Source organism: Monopterus albus, unplaced genomic scaffold, assembly GCF_001952655.1.
Source record: "Monopterus albus unplaced genomic scaffold, M_albus_1.0 scaffold107.1, whole genome shotgun sequence".
NCBI lineage: Eukaryota > Metazoa > Chordata > Actinopteri > Synbranchiformes > Synbranchidae > Monopterus > Monopterus albus.
This window is the reverse complement of record NW_018127987.1, coordinates 486,417-502,405: the sequence shown is the minus strand read 5'-3', so window position 1 is coordinate 502,405 and position 15,989 is coordinate 486,417. Positions and strand designations below refer to the sequence as shown.

Below are 15,989 nucleotides of genomic sequence, written 5' to 3'. Positions count from 1 at the left end.
TTGTCTGTCTTACAGGAGCTCCCAGTCAGCTCCCCAGAGCACCTGATTGGTTTAGAAACAGCAGAGAGGGATGTAGATGAGGGAGGTGTGCGGTCAGAGAGTGAAGGAAGTGATTATGCCCCTGGGAGGAAAAAGAAAAAACGCTCCAGCTCTGCCAAAGACAAGAAGAAAGGAGGTGCGTCAGCAGAGAAAGGAGGCTCATCCAGCTCAAAGAGCAAACGCAAAGATCCAGAACCAGAGGATGATGAGGATGATGACGATGATTGCCAGGTAAAGATTAATTCAGACACACTGCAATATTTGATTTACTCTGTTAGTTTCTTTTTTTCTTCAACCCCTGTCCCCTCACTTCAGCCTAAAAGCTCTTCCCAGCTGCTGGAGGCCTGGGGCATGAAAGACATTGACCACGTTTTTACTCAGGAAGATTACAGCTCTCTCACCAACTACAAAGCCTTCAGCCAGTTTGTCAGGTGAGAAAACCCATTTTTTGTTTTACACTAATATTACTGTATACGTCCTTGTTATTAAGGAGCTATGTTTATATCAACATATAAATAATCACTATAATTCTTTTCAATTTTATATCCTTAGGCCTTTAATTGCAGCTAAGAACCCTAAAATTGCTGTGTCCAAGATGATGACTTTGATGATGGCTAAGTGGAGAGAATTCAGCACAAACAACCCTCTGAAGGTATCACATTTGTGAACAATGTTGCAAATCTGTCTTGTAATGAAAATGGTCCTTCCTGTACTGCTCGTCCCCTTGCATGTTTGACAGTAGAGAGAAGAGTTTCTGAGTCTGTGCTGTGTCTCCTTGTAGGGTTGTGCCTCTGCCAACGCAGCTATGGCAGCTGCCAACGTGGCTGCAGCTGTGGAGAATATGGTGGTGGTGGGGGCAGACGGAGGGACAGAGACTGGCACTGCCACTTCGCTCACACCTGCTTCTACTCCTGTCGCTGCTCAGATGCCTGCTGCACCTCCAGCACCTCCTGCACCTCCACTCCGCAAGGCCAAGACCAAAGAGGGCAAAGGTAACGTGAGATAAATATGGATAATGTATTTGTCTTAACATGATAATTATGCAAAAATTAAAAGGTGGTTTTGTAAGAATGAATGTGATCCCTTATTTCATCTTTCCCTTGATTATATGTAAATCCATTTTTTCAGTGTTAATCTAGAAATAAGCTTTACATTGTTTCTTGATTACCTTTTTTTTATTTTTTGCTTTGTCAGGTCCCAATGCTCGCAAGAAGTCGAAGCCTGTTCCCAAGCCGCAACCGAAGCCCAAACCCAAGAAGGTGGCTCCTCTCAAGATCAAACTAGGGGGCCTCAACAGCAAGAGGAAACGCTCCTCTGTAAGATCCTGTTTCTGTCACTGAATTCTTATGGTTCTGGTTGTTTACTTATTTAAGGTCAGAATCAGAATAGTGATAACTTACTATAATGTAAGCAGCTATTTCATCCTCAGTGTTCTCCCTCTGTATCTCTGTCAGAGTGATGAAGACGAACCAGATGTTGATAGTGACTTTGATGATGGGAGTTACAATGTGTCAGATGGCTCCAATCGCAGCAGCCGTAAGAAGAAGCCCAAGAGCTCAAAGAAAAAGAAAAAAGGTTGTCATGGAAATGTTACCAAAATAATACATCTGCTCTGGAGTTTTCAAGGCCAAAAGCTTATTATTCTTTTTTGTGTCTAGTTCCATGCACCTCATTTTTTTTGCTAATTTTCTTTTCTCAGTGGAGACAGAGGATGGTGATGGCTATGAGACAGACCATCAGGACTACTGTGAAGTGTGCCAGCAAGGAGGAGAAATTATTTTGTGTGACACCTGCCCGAGAGCTTATCACATGGTCTGTCTGGACCCTGACATGGAGAAAGCACCTGAGGGCAAGTGGAGCTGCCCACACTGTGTGAGTACCGTAAGCTCTGTACTGCACATAGAAGGCTATGAGGATGTATGTTTGAGAAAACTGGCTCTAAATCCAGAATGGGAAACAGCAGGACATAAATTATCAGTCTCTAAAACATTTTCTATTTTTGGAAAGTTATACTGACATGAGACTTTGTTGCTGATAAATGGATTCTGCTAGCTGTGATTTTTAACCAGTTTTTATGCTCTCCACTCCTGTTGGTCCTCTGCTGTCCCCCCAAAATCATTTTGCTCATGTATGCATCTAACCTTTCCTGTTCCCCACCATGTGCCTCCCATGCAATCCTCCATTTCCTCTTCTTGTTCCTCCCCTACCACACCCTCCCCACACACACATTCACCACCTCACTCTGTCTGTAATTCTTCAACCAGGAGAAGGAGGGGATCCAATGGGAGGCCAGGGATGATCTCTCTGACGCTGAAGGAGAGGATGAGGATGACAGGAGGGATGAAGGGCTGGAAGAGGAAGACGACCACCACATTGAGTACTGTCGGGTGTGCAAGGATGGAGGGGAGCTGCTTTGCTGTGACACCTGCCCCTCCTCCTACCACATCCACTGCCTCAACCCTCCTCTCCCTGAAATCCCTAATGGAGAATGGATCTGCCCCCGCTGCAAGGTGAGTGCAGTGCACTGGTGCATATGAGTTTGTGTGCGCATGTGGGTGTGCTCTCAGATTGCACATTACATCTTGTGCACATTCGTCCTGAAGATGAAGAGCTTTTTTTCTTGCTGTGGAGAAGTTTCCCTGTAGTATTTTAGATCAGTCATTGAAGTCAGTGTTTTTAAATGATTTCTTATGTCCTAAACATTCATCATTCATATTATTTTTACAAACAGAATTTCTTATCACTGGTACTTTGCTTCTATTCATTGAGAGACATCTTAGCCTAAATAATTTTCTGTCCTCTCCCACTTCCTAACAGTGTCCACCAATGAAGGGTAAAGTCCAGAAGGTTTTGACATGGCGCTGGGGGGACCCACCAGCCCCCATGCCTGTCCCCCGCCCTGCTGACCTGCCTGCTAATGCTCCTGATCCCCCACCTCTGGTGGGCCGCAGGGAGAGGGAGTTCTTTGTCAAATGGTGCAACATGTCTTACTGGCACTGCTCCTGGGTGCAGGAGCTACAGGTACAACACTGTCACTGAAACAATATCCATCCGTAATTGAGAATGTACTTTGGCTGTTTTTCTGGAAGTAGGGAGCATTTTTCAATTCCCTCTCCTCACATTTGTAACACACAAATGCAGAATTGTCCCAGATGGCCTTTTATTTACCTCTCTCATTATTTCTCAGTTGGAACTGAACTGCCAGGTGATGTTCCGTAACTACCAGAGGAAGACTGATATGGATGAACCTCCGCCTGTAGACTTTGGAGGCGAGGGTGATGATGACAAGAGCACTAAGAGGAAGAACAAAGATCCTCTCTTTGTCCGCATGGAGGAGGACTTTTATCGCTTTGGAGTTAAGATGGAGTGGCTGATGATCCACCGAATCCTCAACCACAGGTGGGACATGTATAATCTCATGATTTACACAGTTATAAAAACAAGCATACAGTACATTTCTTTTGCTCTCAAGCTTTGGAACCAGCAGACTGAATTATATTTTAGTCTTAAAATTGCTGTTTTAACTGGTAATTATTTGATGTGGTTTTGATGTACACTGCTGTAGTTAAGAGTTGATTGTTTAAAGAGAAAGCTGTGTTACAAACGGTAATGCCGTTTTACCACAACTCAGTTTTTCCTGTTTTTTCAGTGTTGATAAGAAGAACAACGTACATTACTTGATCAAATGGAGAGATCTACCCTATGACCAGTCAACCTGGGAGAGTGAAGACATGGACATCCCCGAGTATGACACCTACAAACAGACATACTGGAATCATAGGTATGTAGAGGCTAGGGTTTAAAAATTTCAAAGCCCATTCGACCATGGCCGGTGTTGCCTTTTCACTTAGCTATGAGGCCTTCTACATTTGTAGGACTTGTACAAACATGGCGGCTGGTGTGCCCTCATTATATTGGACTGAGCTCCCAACTCTCGCCAGTGTGAGCACAGTCATTTCTGTAGAGTTACAGTCGCAGCATATTTTATCAGTTATTCACAAAACATTTAGGCTCGATCCATTTGAATTCACACCAATCCAGAACCCAGTTTATTTCAGCTCTCGTGGCTTGCTATCAAGTTTCAATAAGACAGAGGAATGACAGTCTTAGTTTCAGTGGAAAATAAGAGTTTTGCAGAGGTGCATTTATTTTCTGACAAGTCAAGTACTTCATATCTTCCAAAATGTACAGACGTTATTGCCTTTGTTCAAAGAAGACATTTTATATTTCAGATATCTTTATCAACAAACTCATTAATAATACAGTGAGAATGAGTGAAGGTTTACTGCCTGTTTTAAGGATAATCGTTCCCCATATACAATACATACAACATGTCCATTTATCTATTGCTTTAGTACAGTCAAGTGGCCTTTTTAGGCTTAAAAAATGTATATGCCATAGAATATGATTCCTGTTATTTTCTTACTCCTCAAACCATGCAATGACCCCTGTGTCTTATGGACATTGGTCTTTAATTTGTTACTTGTCTCAGTTGAAAGTATGACTTTTCCCCACACGCTGTCAGAGAGCTGATGATGGGTGAGGAGGGCAGACCTGGAAAGAAGCTGAAGAAGCCAGTTAAAGTCAGGAAGGCTGAGCGGCCTCCTGCTAATCCAGTTGTTGATGTAAGTATTTTAAAACTTTAACCAAACATGTATTTCTTATGTCCAAACACAGCCTTGGTTACTGTGAAACTGATCTTACTATAAACCATTTTTGCAATAGGCTAATGGTGATAAATGAAGGAAGGCTCACTATCAAGTTTATTTCCCCTGGAAGAATAAAAAGTAGATGTAGATGTAGATGTGAACTTGATATTCTCCTTGGTTTCTTTCTTCCAGCCCACCATCAAGTTTGATCGGCAGCCTGACTACCTGGACAGCACAGGGGGCACTCTGCATCCTTACCAGCTGGAGGGGTTGAACTGGCTAAGGTTTTCTTGGGCTCAGGCCACAGACACGATCCTGGCTGATGAGATGGGCTTAGGCAAAACTGTACAAACGGCCGTCTTCCTCTACTCGTTGTACAAGGAGGTACGCAACTGTATTTATGAATATCTTAGAAGGATTTTAAGCATTTCCTTCATGATGAAGATGTGAGCCTAAAGCTACATTTTGTTTTTATTTGTTATAAGAATTCTACATGCTACCAAAATAAAATATATTTTCTTGTCTTGTCCAGTCTGCCCTCCTCTGTCAATCATTGTTAGTTGGTGGGGTATCAGACATGTGACACACAGTAACTTTGTCCATTAAAGGGGATGAGTTCAAAGTAGGAAACTCCATCCTAAAGGCAGGACATGACAAATGCAGTAGTTTATTTGCATATATTATGCTTTTTCTAAAAAATAAACCAACATCTTTACATGTTAATGTAGAGTCCACCTTTGTCTTCCACCACTACAGGGTCACTCCAAAGGTCCCTTCCTGGTCAGTGCCCCCCTGTCCACCATCATTAACTGGGAGAGAGAGTTTGAGATGTGGGCCCCTGACATGTATGTGGTGACCTATGTAGGGGACAAAGACAGCAGGGCTGTCATCAGAGAGAATGAGTTCTCCTTTGAGGGCAATGCCATCCGAGGGGGAAAGAAGGCATCCAAGATGAAGGTAGGAAAACGAGCTGGAAGAGGAACAAGAGTGATGCCAAACAAGATGTATTAAGATCTTTGATATGAAATAGTGGTGATAATCAGCTTGTATTGGTGCCCTGCGTACTGGCACTTGCTGGTTTGATATTGTAGTTAAACTGCTATAACTTTGCACAAACAGTATGAATGCTGCCAAACTATACAAATGTTAAACCACCTGGTTTAGTCTGTGGCACTACATTACAAGTGGGAAAAATTGCTTGCAGTCTGAATAATTGTATTTCAGCTTTTTTCTCCCCCCCTGTTTGGCAGTTTAATGTCTCTGCTTCTCTATGCTTTACAGAAAGACTCACCGGTCAAGTTCCATGTTCTCTTGACATCCTACGAGTTGATTACCATCGACCAGGCTGTGCTGGGCTCCATTGAATGGGCCTGTCTGGTTGTGGATGAGGCACACAGACTCAAGAACAACCAATCCAAGGTACCATCAAACACTGCCCTATATAAGTGTTTATTTTCTGGTGTTTCAAACATAACTTTTAGTATAAAAATAAGTTTGTTTGTACATCTGCACACCTGCTGTTTTGTACATGATAATGCTAAATACTATACATGTATACTATTGTAATTTTTTATTGTCAGTTTTCAAAGTTCATGGTGTTTTTGTCACTGCCTGATTTTAGTTCTTCCGAGTCTTGAACAACTACCCCTTGCAACACAAGCTGCTGTTGACCGGCACTCCTCTCCAGAACAACCTGGAGGAGCTCTTCCATTTGCTGAACTTCCTGACCCCAGAGAGATTCAAGTCAGTAACGCATTACAGTATGTGGCCATAGTGCAGATACAGCGTAGACGCCCACACTGGTTACACTCTTTATTAATTTTTGTCTTCGTCTCTGCAGCAACCTGGAAGGCTTTCTGGAGGAGTTTGCAGACATTGCCAAAGAGGACCAGATCAAGAAGCTCCATGACATGCTGGGACCACACATGCTCAGGAGGCTGAAGGTTGATGTTTTCAAACACATGCCTTCAAAGACTGAGCTCATTGTTAGGGTGGAGCTGAGCCCCATGCAGAAGTATGTAATAAAATGAGATGTTGAGGAATAGCTTTAAAATCACATGTCCATAGATATGGCATCAAACTTAAACCAACACACATACTCAAGACAGTTTTAGATATTTGTTTTATTTGTTAAAGATTTGCATAATGTGGTGTATTAAGTCTGAATTCTAAACATGCATATTTTCCTACTGTATGTTTAATCTCTTTTTCATAACCCAGGAAGTACTACAAGTTCATTCTAACACGTAACTTTGAAGCACTGAACACTCGTGGAGGAGGAAACCAAGTCTCTCTCCTCAATGTGGTGATGGACCTCAAAAAGTGCTGCAATCACCCCTACCTCTTTCCTGCAGCTGCTACAGTATGGTCCAGTTTTTTCACACTATTATGTGGGATGAAAAACAGTTTTCTTCTGGTGCACATGCCATGTTGTAGCAATGAATTGTGTCTTTGCACTGGGAAATGTATAATGCACTCAGTTCATTTGGCTTCTCTTGCTGATTTCAGGAAGCCCCAAAACTTCCAAATGGGATGTATGAAGGCACTGCTCTGACCAAGGCTTCAGGAAAACTGATGCTGCTTCATAAGATGATGAAGAAACTGAAGGAGGGAGGCCACAGGGTTCTGGTCTTCTCTCAGATGACCAAAATGCTTGACTTACTGGAGGACTTCCTGGAAAATGAGGGATACAAATATGAAAGAATTGACGGAGGAGTGACTGGCAACTTGAGACAGGACGCCATTGACCGTTTTAATGGTGAGACATGCGCAGGCACAATCGGTGTGCTTATTTTGTTTTTAGGACATATGATAGATTTTTGATGATTACTGATATGGTATCCTATCCGTGTCTCAATTTGAATTTCTTTCCAGCTCCTGGTGCTCCCCAGTTTGCTTTCCTTCTCTCCACTAGAGCTGGTGGTTTGGGTATTAATCTCGCCTCTGCTGACACTGTCATCATCTATGACTCTGACTGGAACCCCCACAATGACATTCAAGTATGAGAAGCCCAGCTGTAGCCTCACATACATGTCACAGTGTATAATCAGTACAGAAAGTTTTCAAGTTTCCCACATTTTGTTGTGTTTTAGACTCATCTTAAATTGGATTCAGTTCTTTTTTTTCCCCTCATCAGTCTACACACAAGATTCAACAGTGATAAAGGGAAAACAGTTTTTTTGAGTGTTTTGAAAATGTATTAAAAATAAATGACTGAAATATCCTATTTACATAAGTATTCGGATCCCTCACTTAGTACTTCCCTAAGGCACCTTTGGCAGCAATGACAGTCTCAAGTGTTCTTGAGAATGAAGCTGCGAGCTTGGCACCTTTCTTTTGGAATTTCCTTCCAGAATCATCTAAGGTAAACCAGGCTGGATGGTGAGCAGTGGTACACAGCGATGTTCAGGTCTGGACTCTGGTTGGACCACTCCAGGACTTTCACAGAGTTTTCCTGAAGCCACTCCTGTGTTTTCTTGGCAATTTGCTTCGGGTCATTGTCTTGTTGAAATGTAAACCTTTGCCCCAGCCTGAGATCCTAAGCACTCTGGAGAAGGTTTTCATTCATAATTGCTCTATATTTTTAAGTATCCATCCTTCTCTCTCTCCTGACTAGTGTCCCAGACACAGAAAAACTTCCCCACAGCATGATGTTTCCACCACTGACTGTAGCAATGGTATTAATGAGGTGATGCACCATGCCTGGTTTTCTCCACACACGCCTTTGTGAAATGTGGCCAAATTGTTCAGCTTTTGTTTCATCAGATCAGAGGATTTTGCTTCTTGTGGTCTGAGAGTCCTTCAGGTGCCCTTTGCCAAACTCCCAGTGGGCTGTCCTATGTCTTTTAATGAGGAATGGCTTCTGTCTGGCCACTGTACCATAGAGGACTGATTGGTAGAGTGCTGCGCTGATGGTTGTCCTTCTGTAAAGTTCTCCCATTTCCAGAAAACTCCGGATCTCATTCATAGTGACCTTTGGATTCTTGGTTACCTGTCTGACCAAGGCCCTTTGTCCCTGATTACTCATTTTGGCTGAGTAACCCGTGAAGACTGGTGGTGGTTCCACCTTTTATTTTTAATAAATTTACAAAACACACCAAACATTTGTTTTCACTTTATCATTGTGGAATATTTTGTGTAGCTTGATGAGGAAAAAATTTAATTAAATCCATTTTCATATGAGTCTGAAACCTAACAAAATATGGAAAACTTGAAAGGGTCTGAATACCTTCTGTACTGACTGTTTCTTTGGGTGATAGGTGGTTATGCTGTTTTTTTTTTTTTAAATGTGTGTGTGTGTGTGTGTGTGTGTGTGTGTGTGTGTTGTAGGCTTTTAGCAGAGCTCATCGTATTGGGCAGAACAGGAAGGTGATGATCTATCGCTTTGTCACCAAAGCCTCTGTGGAGGAGAGGATCACACAGGTCAGTGAAAATTAACACTTCAAGAGATTATGCACAAGTGATAAATCAACTCTGTCAGGATTCTGTATTCATCTACCCACCACTTGCTCATCTTCCACCTAATTCCCTCCACCAGGTGGCAAAGAAGAAGATGATGCTCACTCATCTGGTGGTGCGACCAGGCCTTGGCTCCAAGACGGGCTCCATGTCCAAACAGGAGCTGGATGATATCCTGAAGTTTGGAACTGAAGAGTTGTTCAAGGATGAAGTCGGAGATGGTGAGTTGATTTTAACCCACTACTGGACATCTCTTTTTAAGACAGTATGAATTCTGTGAGTCATTTTATTTTATAGCTGTCTGCATCTGACTATTTACAACTGACGAGCCTTCTACTGATTTTGTCATTTTAACAAACTACAACTCGTGTGTTTGCTGTACAAGAGATTGTTACTGGATCAGATCAAGCCAACCTTTGACTGGTATGAGCCATATGAAACAAACTATTTTTGAGCTTTTGCTCATTTAATTCATAACTAGTTCTATATTATGTATAATATGTAGCAGTGTGGCACATCATAAGGTAACAAGCAGGTGGAGTGAGGAACTAAGTAAAAAATAAAGGCAGCTACCATATTTGTGGGAGGAATTAACAGTATTTTTATTGTTTCTTAAAAAAGAAGGGAATCTGTAATGCACATTTTTGTCAGTGGATGGCTCTTCATTGTGTTGCATTCCGGTACTTTTTACCATACTGACTCTGAGAGACGAGACAGTCCAAGTAACTACAAAACAGTGCTGATTTATTCAGTGAACACAGGTAAAAATTAACATTACACGCTCAGGTATCTTGCACCTCCAACATGCACGCAGGCAGATGAAAGATGAAAGACCCCGAACCACAACAGGCCTATACATTATATCACTTCGGGCTAACCCCATTCTACACAGGAGACGCCAAACCGTGACGTCTCCCAGGGCCAGCTTTGCAGCTGGCCAGGGCAGTAGTCAAAGCATGAAGAAAATCAATGTGTGATTGTCTGTTGATTATGTGGTGTGTAGCTAAAAACACTGTAACACGACCTCTAGTGACATGTCATGACATTAAACATAAGAACATATTATGGCTAAGGCTACAGTTATACACGTCATAATAATATTAAACATCCTGTCTGCTGACAGTCATCACTTTCTATCTAGTTATCCTTGACCATAAGCATTCTGCAGCACTCATGAGAATGACTAAGCATTTAACAGCCATGAGGCAGACACCCTGTCTACTCTAAACATTCCTAATACAACAAGTATCTGACCAATATCTATCTGACTAAAAATACCCAACAGTTGTTTGAAGCGGGAATTAACCCTGGTTTAGGTAAATGGACTGAGTCTGAAAATGGGGAGAGACTTCACTTCTATGACTCTTGTGGCAAGATCACTCCACCTGTCCGATCTGACAAATGTTATAAGGATTGCACTGAGTTTCAGCTTCTAGTTTGTTTTGTTTTTTTGTCCTGCTTTTAGGGGACAACAAGGAGGACGACAGCAGTGTGATCCACTATGATGACCAGGCAATTGAACGCTTGCTAGACAGGAACCAGGATGCCACAGATGACACTGAGCTTCAAAATATGAACGAATACCTCAGCTCATTTAAAGTGGCCCAGTACGTAGTCAAAGATGAAGATGACGAGGTACGACCGGGTCTACAAAGTGTGTGTTTAAATGAATATATACTCAGCTGTGTTGTTTCATCTTGATGTTTGACAACTCAGCAGGTTCTGTAGTAGCAGTAGAAGACCTAAAATTACCTGAAGTTATAAGCCTAGAGGATAAAAGGCCCACATAACATTATTGTTCAGTGTTGCATAGACATGTTGTTTATTTTGAACGGCAGTATAAAGTGTGCTATTCTTAAAGTTTAACCCACAGGCTTTATGTGCATTCCTTAATCATATAAATTACTCTTGTCCTTGGAGGAGGAGGAGGTGGAAAGGGAGGTGATTAAACAGGAAGAAAGTGTCGATCCTGACTACTGGGAGAAGTTGCTTCGACACCACTACGAGCAGCAGCAGGAGGATCTCGCCCGCAATCTGGGCAAAGGCAAAAGAACTCGAAAGCCAGTCAACTACAATGACGGCTCCCAGGAGGACCGAGGTATAAGACAGGGTACAGAACAATATATAATGCAACCTCTTCTTGTGTGCGTGAGTACCGTGAAGTGCTGTTGGTGTTGGTGTTAGTGTAGGGAGACGGAGTGATTGCATGGCATGAAGTTTTGTTTTGTGGCTTTAGATTGGGCATAGAAAGGTGTTTCTGTCATTGTGAGTTATTTTGGAATGTGTATGTGTTTCTCAGACCGGGCATGTTTTAAAAAAATGTATTTGAACCATATGATGAGAATTAGAAAATTATCAGGATAAATGAATAAAAACCCAGAATCCCCTCAGATCTGTAGCATAAACTGACAGCCGCTCTGGGCTTTACTCTGAAGAACTAAAAACAAGAAAATTACACTAAGGAGACAGATGTTGATTGTATAACTGTTACCATTACCAGCAAGAACGGCAAAGAGCAGTATCAGACTTTGCTGGACTGAAAGGAATACAGCATCAGATCACCTCTGTATCTCAAACCTGTTGTTTTACTTATTTTAAATATGTATTAAGGAAGCGAGTTTGACTGCAAACTTGATATACAACCTGTCAGTTTTCTTTTGGTTGAAACAGCCAGCCATGCCATTTATAACTAGTGTACAGTAGCTTTAAACAAGGTGTTCAGATTAGTTATTATTGCATAAGAAGATCCAGTGCTATTACATGTGTATAGACTAAGTTCAAGGTTCATTTTTTTCGGTGCTCGCATACTAATCAAATCTGGAAAAAATGGCATTAGAGTAAATAAACTCATGTTGGGTTTTAATGATGAAAACGAATTGATTATTGGTGTAATATGTAAAACTAATATAAAAAGAATGATTACCGGGGATGTAATGATAGATATAATTTTATATCATGATAGAAAAAAAAATGTCTTTATGCCATCATAGAACTGACAGTATCTACCAGGGTATTACATGGAAGGCAGAATCTGACACTGCATGCTCCATTGTCGACTTTGAGAGCTGTTGCATGGCAGCATCTTAGTTTTCCCGTTTCAAGAAATGACATGGGCGGAAAGGAAACTGACTGACACAAAGCAATTTGCAATTACTGCTGGACAATGGTCAGTTACAATACCAGTCCCTTTCAGGACCTCGACAGTCCCAGAGGCATCTCATAGAAATAGTCGGATACAGCTGTGTGCAACACTTTAACGTAGGCAAACAAACCAGATGCATGTATGCAAAACCAACCACTTAGTCACCACGCTTAGTCTCCATGTCGGTACTCTTGGGTCATTTGTGAGCAGTTAGTGAATTACATGATATGACATAGTGACCCCCTGAATGTACATGTGGGGTTTGGAAGTACTTCACCTCATCTCCATTAGTTTCAGTCCAGGCAGTGACGAGTTTGTCCTCTTCATTTTGTCCCTGTTCAACATTTCTGTCTGTGCTCCGTTTAGACTGGCAAGAGGATCAGTCGGATAACCAGTCTGATTACTCGGTGGCATCAGAGGAGGGCGATGAGGACTTTGATGAACGAAGTGAAGGTAAGGCTCACTGTTGTTTAAGAGGGGGAAGGTTTGTATGCGCTTTAGTGGTAAAATGGCTTATGAATGTCTGTGTTACTTTGTGAAGCTATAAATGTTATAGCTGAGATGTTTGAAGTTTATTATAAAGATGGATTTGAGTTTAAGAATTGACCCCAACAAATTGAGTCACCACCCAGTGGAGCAAGGGTTGAACCAGGTCCAACTTTTTCCCTCGTGGGGTTGCACCCTTTTGCTGGAGCCCCTGGCAGTACTGGTGCCGTCTGCGATGAACGCAATCCTCCATTGAAATGAATGGAGAGGGCTTTGTATTTTCACACCTTTTGAAACTCAGTCTGAATGCCCACTAAGAGCAGCATGGTGCAGTTAGATTTTTAACCTTTCATTTTCAGTGAAACATTACTGCATGAAATGTGCACTGAATCTCAGACTAACAGTTTAATGGCTTCATAGCTAATGCCCGCAGACCGAACCGCAAAGGGCTGAGGAATGACAGGGACAAACCTCTGCCTCCGCTGCTGGCCAGGGTTGGTGGGAACATTGAGGTGAGTTTTCTGCTAGGCAGCAGTCGTCTGTACTCTTCCCATTCCTCTCACATGCAGATAAGATGTGACCATAAACGTGAAAGGTTATTCTCCGAAGTAGACCCCTGCCAAACCCAAGAAACTGTGAAGATTGACCATTATTGTCTATTTTTAATCTTGAAAATGCTAACATGCTATCTCATGCTGTCAGTTCTTTGTTGGTTGCATTCAATACTGTTTATTCAGCGCTTGAAGCATCTAACTTACATTGTGAGCTCTTTATTACCTGTCAGGTGTTGGGCTTCAATGCACGACAGCGCAAGGCTTTCCTGAATGCAGTGATGCGTTATGGGATGCCTCCGCAGGATGCTTTTACCAATCAGTGGCTGGTCAGGGACCTCCGAGGGAAATCTGAGAAAGAATTCAAGTGAGTCTCCAAATGCAATTTCTCTGCTTGTCCCAGTACCATAGGCATGCCTGGACTTTTTTGGTATTGACTGACCATGTGTCTGTAGCGCAGAGTATCAATAACTGTCTGGTACCAAAAGTTAGCATCAAATGTTGGGTCTTAGTCTTAATCTTGTCTATTCTTCAAACTGTGACACACGTTCCTGATTTAAAATCAAAATGTTTCAAGTTTTCTTTAGGAAAAGTACAACTGCTTGTGCTTAAACATCTGGCATTTAATAACAGTGGTGTAGTTTTTTTAATTGATAAACGTTTTGTAGAAATCTCTGTACGTTTGCATGAGTATGGTATAGAAATAAGTATTGTTGTTGCATAGACTTGGAATAGAAAATTTGCAAACAGCACCCAAAGCCCTAAGTTGTTACAGTATGACTATTTACATCTACTTATTTGGGCCAGGCTCCTTGCACTCTTAGTCAAGAAAAGGAGTCATTTATAATTTTGTTTGACTTGCTGTGTTATTTCCTTGTGTGTTTCTGTGAAGCATGAGCATGGCTCACAAAGATTTTGACATTCTCCAAATGTATTTTTGGGGGCGTCCCTTCACCTTCTCCTTCTCCTTCACACGTGTGCAGGGCCTATGTGTCTCTGTTCATGCGTCACCTCTGTGAGCCGGGGGCTGATGGAGCTGAGACCTTCGCAGATGGTGTCCCACGTGAAGGTCTGTCAAGGCAACATGTGCTTACTCGCATTGGTGTGATGTCCCTTATAAGAAAAAAGGTAAGTTGTTACAGGTAGAAAATAAAGAATACAAATGATGTCATACCGAGTTAGTAGCTGATTTAGGTAATGTAATGCTTAATCGCTGATTGAGAGATGAACTGACTGATAAGTTGACATATTAATTAACAGGTGCAGGAGTTTGAACATGTGAACGGTCAGTGGTCAATGCCTTGGATGGCAGAGCTGGAGGAGAACAAAAGGGCTGCTGCTTTGGCTGCTGGTGAAGACCCTAAGACTCCTTCTACTGGGACCCCTGCAGACACGCAGCCCAACACTCCTGTCCCAGGTACACGGTCATACATACAGTGTGTTTGGCTGTATTGGATATTGGCATTCTTAGATTTGGCATTCCTCAGATTTTGTGTTACTTTATTTGTGTTACACAAATTTGTGTTGCACAATGACTCTGCTGCACATGCTGCTCCCATGCAGCATACAGTCTCTGTTATATTCTTATATTTTTTTAATTATATTGCTGCATTTGCTGCTTAAAGTGCATTAGATTTTGTGTTACTTATTTATCTACTTTATATTTCATTTGTATTTTGTGGCATTCATGTGGACGGCAAAGTAAGAATTTCATTATACAGGGAAACGCGTTTCCTAACTGTGCATATGACAAATAAACACCTTGAACTTGGAGAGGACTCAAACGTTTATCACAGCTAAATGCATGACCCTAACCTAATACTCCCCCTAATGTTTAAACTAAGTCTAACCTTTTAAACCCTCTGAGGTTGTGCGGACCAGCTAAAAAGGCCTCACAATGCAGATATGTCACTATGACTTCCAAGTAAAAATTATCCACAATTAGTACAAAATTGTTAAAGCAGTGTAGAAATGACCACTATATACCTGTATATTGAAAACATGAATTTCTCCCCAAAGCAGCAAAATTAAATAGACATACTGCTCTTTTTCAGTCAGATAATGTCATTTCAGTATGGAGACAAAATAAGATCAAAAATGTTACAAATGCGTGTTTAACGTTTTGTCTGCAACAAGCGATTTGTGTGTGTGTGTGTGTCATGAGGATCACAAATGCGTGCTGCGCAATCTGCACGTATAAAGCCATTTGTGTGTGTGTGTGTGTGTGTGTGTGTGTGTGTGTGTGTGTGTGTGTGTCATGCTGTTCACAAATGCATGCTGTACAAACTGCACATAAAACACATTTTACAAATGCTTAAAATCGATTTTTCGCGTGCAGTTCTTTAGAAAGTACGTACACATTGTTACCTACGCATGCGTGGATTGTCTTAACACACGAATCACCTTCCGTGCACACACGGATTTTTTTTCGGAGTGTTTTTCCGCACGCTCAAAAATCCACGAATGCACGGTGCGTTTAAGGACACGTGGAAAACTCGGACATCTGAGTTTCCAAACCTGTTTCCCAAACAAAATTATATATACAACATTATTCCAAATGGACATTACATAAAATAAACAAAAATATCTAATACATAACACGTTTTAACAGAGAACATTCCAGTTGCCTGCAGTTTGTGGTGCATGTTCTAAATTTTTATATAT

The 15,989-nt window shown here is 41.7% G+C and overlaps 1 protein-coding gene across 4 annotated transcripts in view; it reads left to right on the top strand.

Annotated features, from left to right (window-relative positions):
- The window catches only part of chd4b (chromodomain helicase DNA binding protein 4b), a 23,864-nt gene that overhangs the window by 2,098 nt on the left and 5,777 nt on the right, over window positions 1-15,989 (top strand). For 3 of the 4 annotated variants that reach the window (XM_020610849.1, XM_020610850.1, XM_020610851.1), the window contains exons 4-32: window positions 16-270; window positions 355-470; window positions 592-691; window positions 821-1,031; window positions 1,234-1,355; window positions 1,494-1,614; window positions 1,739-1,911; window positions 2,304-2,549; window positions 2,857-3,060; window positions 3,227-3,438; window positions 3,689-3,820; window positions 4,565-4,664; window positions 4,881-5,072; window positions 5,445-5,645; window positions 5,970-6,107; window positions 6,310-6,431; window positions 6,529-6,702; window positions 6,909-7,050; window positions 7,197-7,446; window positions 7,563-7,687; window positions 9,018-9,110; window positions 9,226-9,367; window positions 10,612-10,781; window positions 11,067-11,256; window positions 12,655-12,741; window positions 13,195-13,286; window positions 13,559-13,692; window positions 14,309-14,453; window positions 14,586-14,742. In XM_020610849.1, the coding sequence (XP_020466505.1) occupies window positions 16-270; window positions 355-470; window positions 592-691; window positions 821-1,031; window positions 1,234-1,355; window positions 1,494-1,614; window positions 1,739-1,911; window positions 2,304-2,549; window positions 2,857-3,060; window positions 3,227-3,438; window positions 3,689-3,820; window positions 4,565-4,664; window positions 4,881-5,072; window positions 5,445-5,645; window positions 5,970-6,107; window positions 6,310-6,431; window positions 6,529-6,702; window positions 6,909-7,050; window positions 7,197-7,446; window positions 7,563-7,687; window positions 9,018-9,110; window positions 9,226-9,367; window positions 10,612-10,781; window positions 11,067-11,256; window positions 12,655-12,741; window positions 13,195-13,286; window positions 13,559-13,692; window positions 14,309-14,453; window positions 14,586-14,742 (4,546 nt within the window). The remainder of the gene's footprint in view (window positions 1-15; window positions 271-354; window positions 471-591; window positions 692-820; window positions 1,032-1,233; window positions 1,356-1,493; window positions 1,615-1,738; window positions 1,912-2,303; window positions 2,550-2,856; window positions 3,061-3,226; window positions 3,439-3,688; window positions 3,821-4,564; window positions 4,665-4,880; window positions 5,073-5,444; window positions 5,646-5,969; window positions 6,108-6,309; window positions 6,432-6,528; window positions 6,703-6,908; window positions 7,051-7,196; window positions 7,447-7,562; window positions 7,688-9,017; window positions 9,111-9,225; window positions 9,368-10,611; window positions 10,782-11,066; window positions 11,257-12,654; window positions 12,742-13,194; window positions 13,287-13,558; window positions 13,693-14,308; window positions 14,454-14,585; window positions 14,743-15,989) is intronic. The other variant, XM_020610852.1, reaches the window with a different exon arrangement.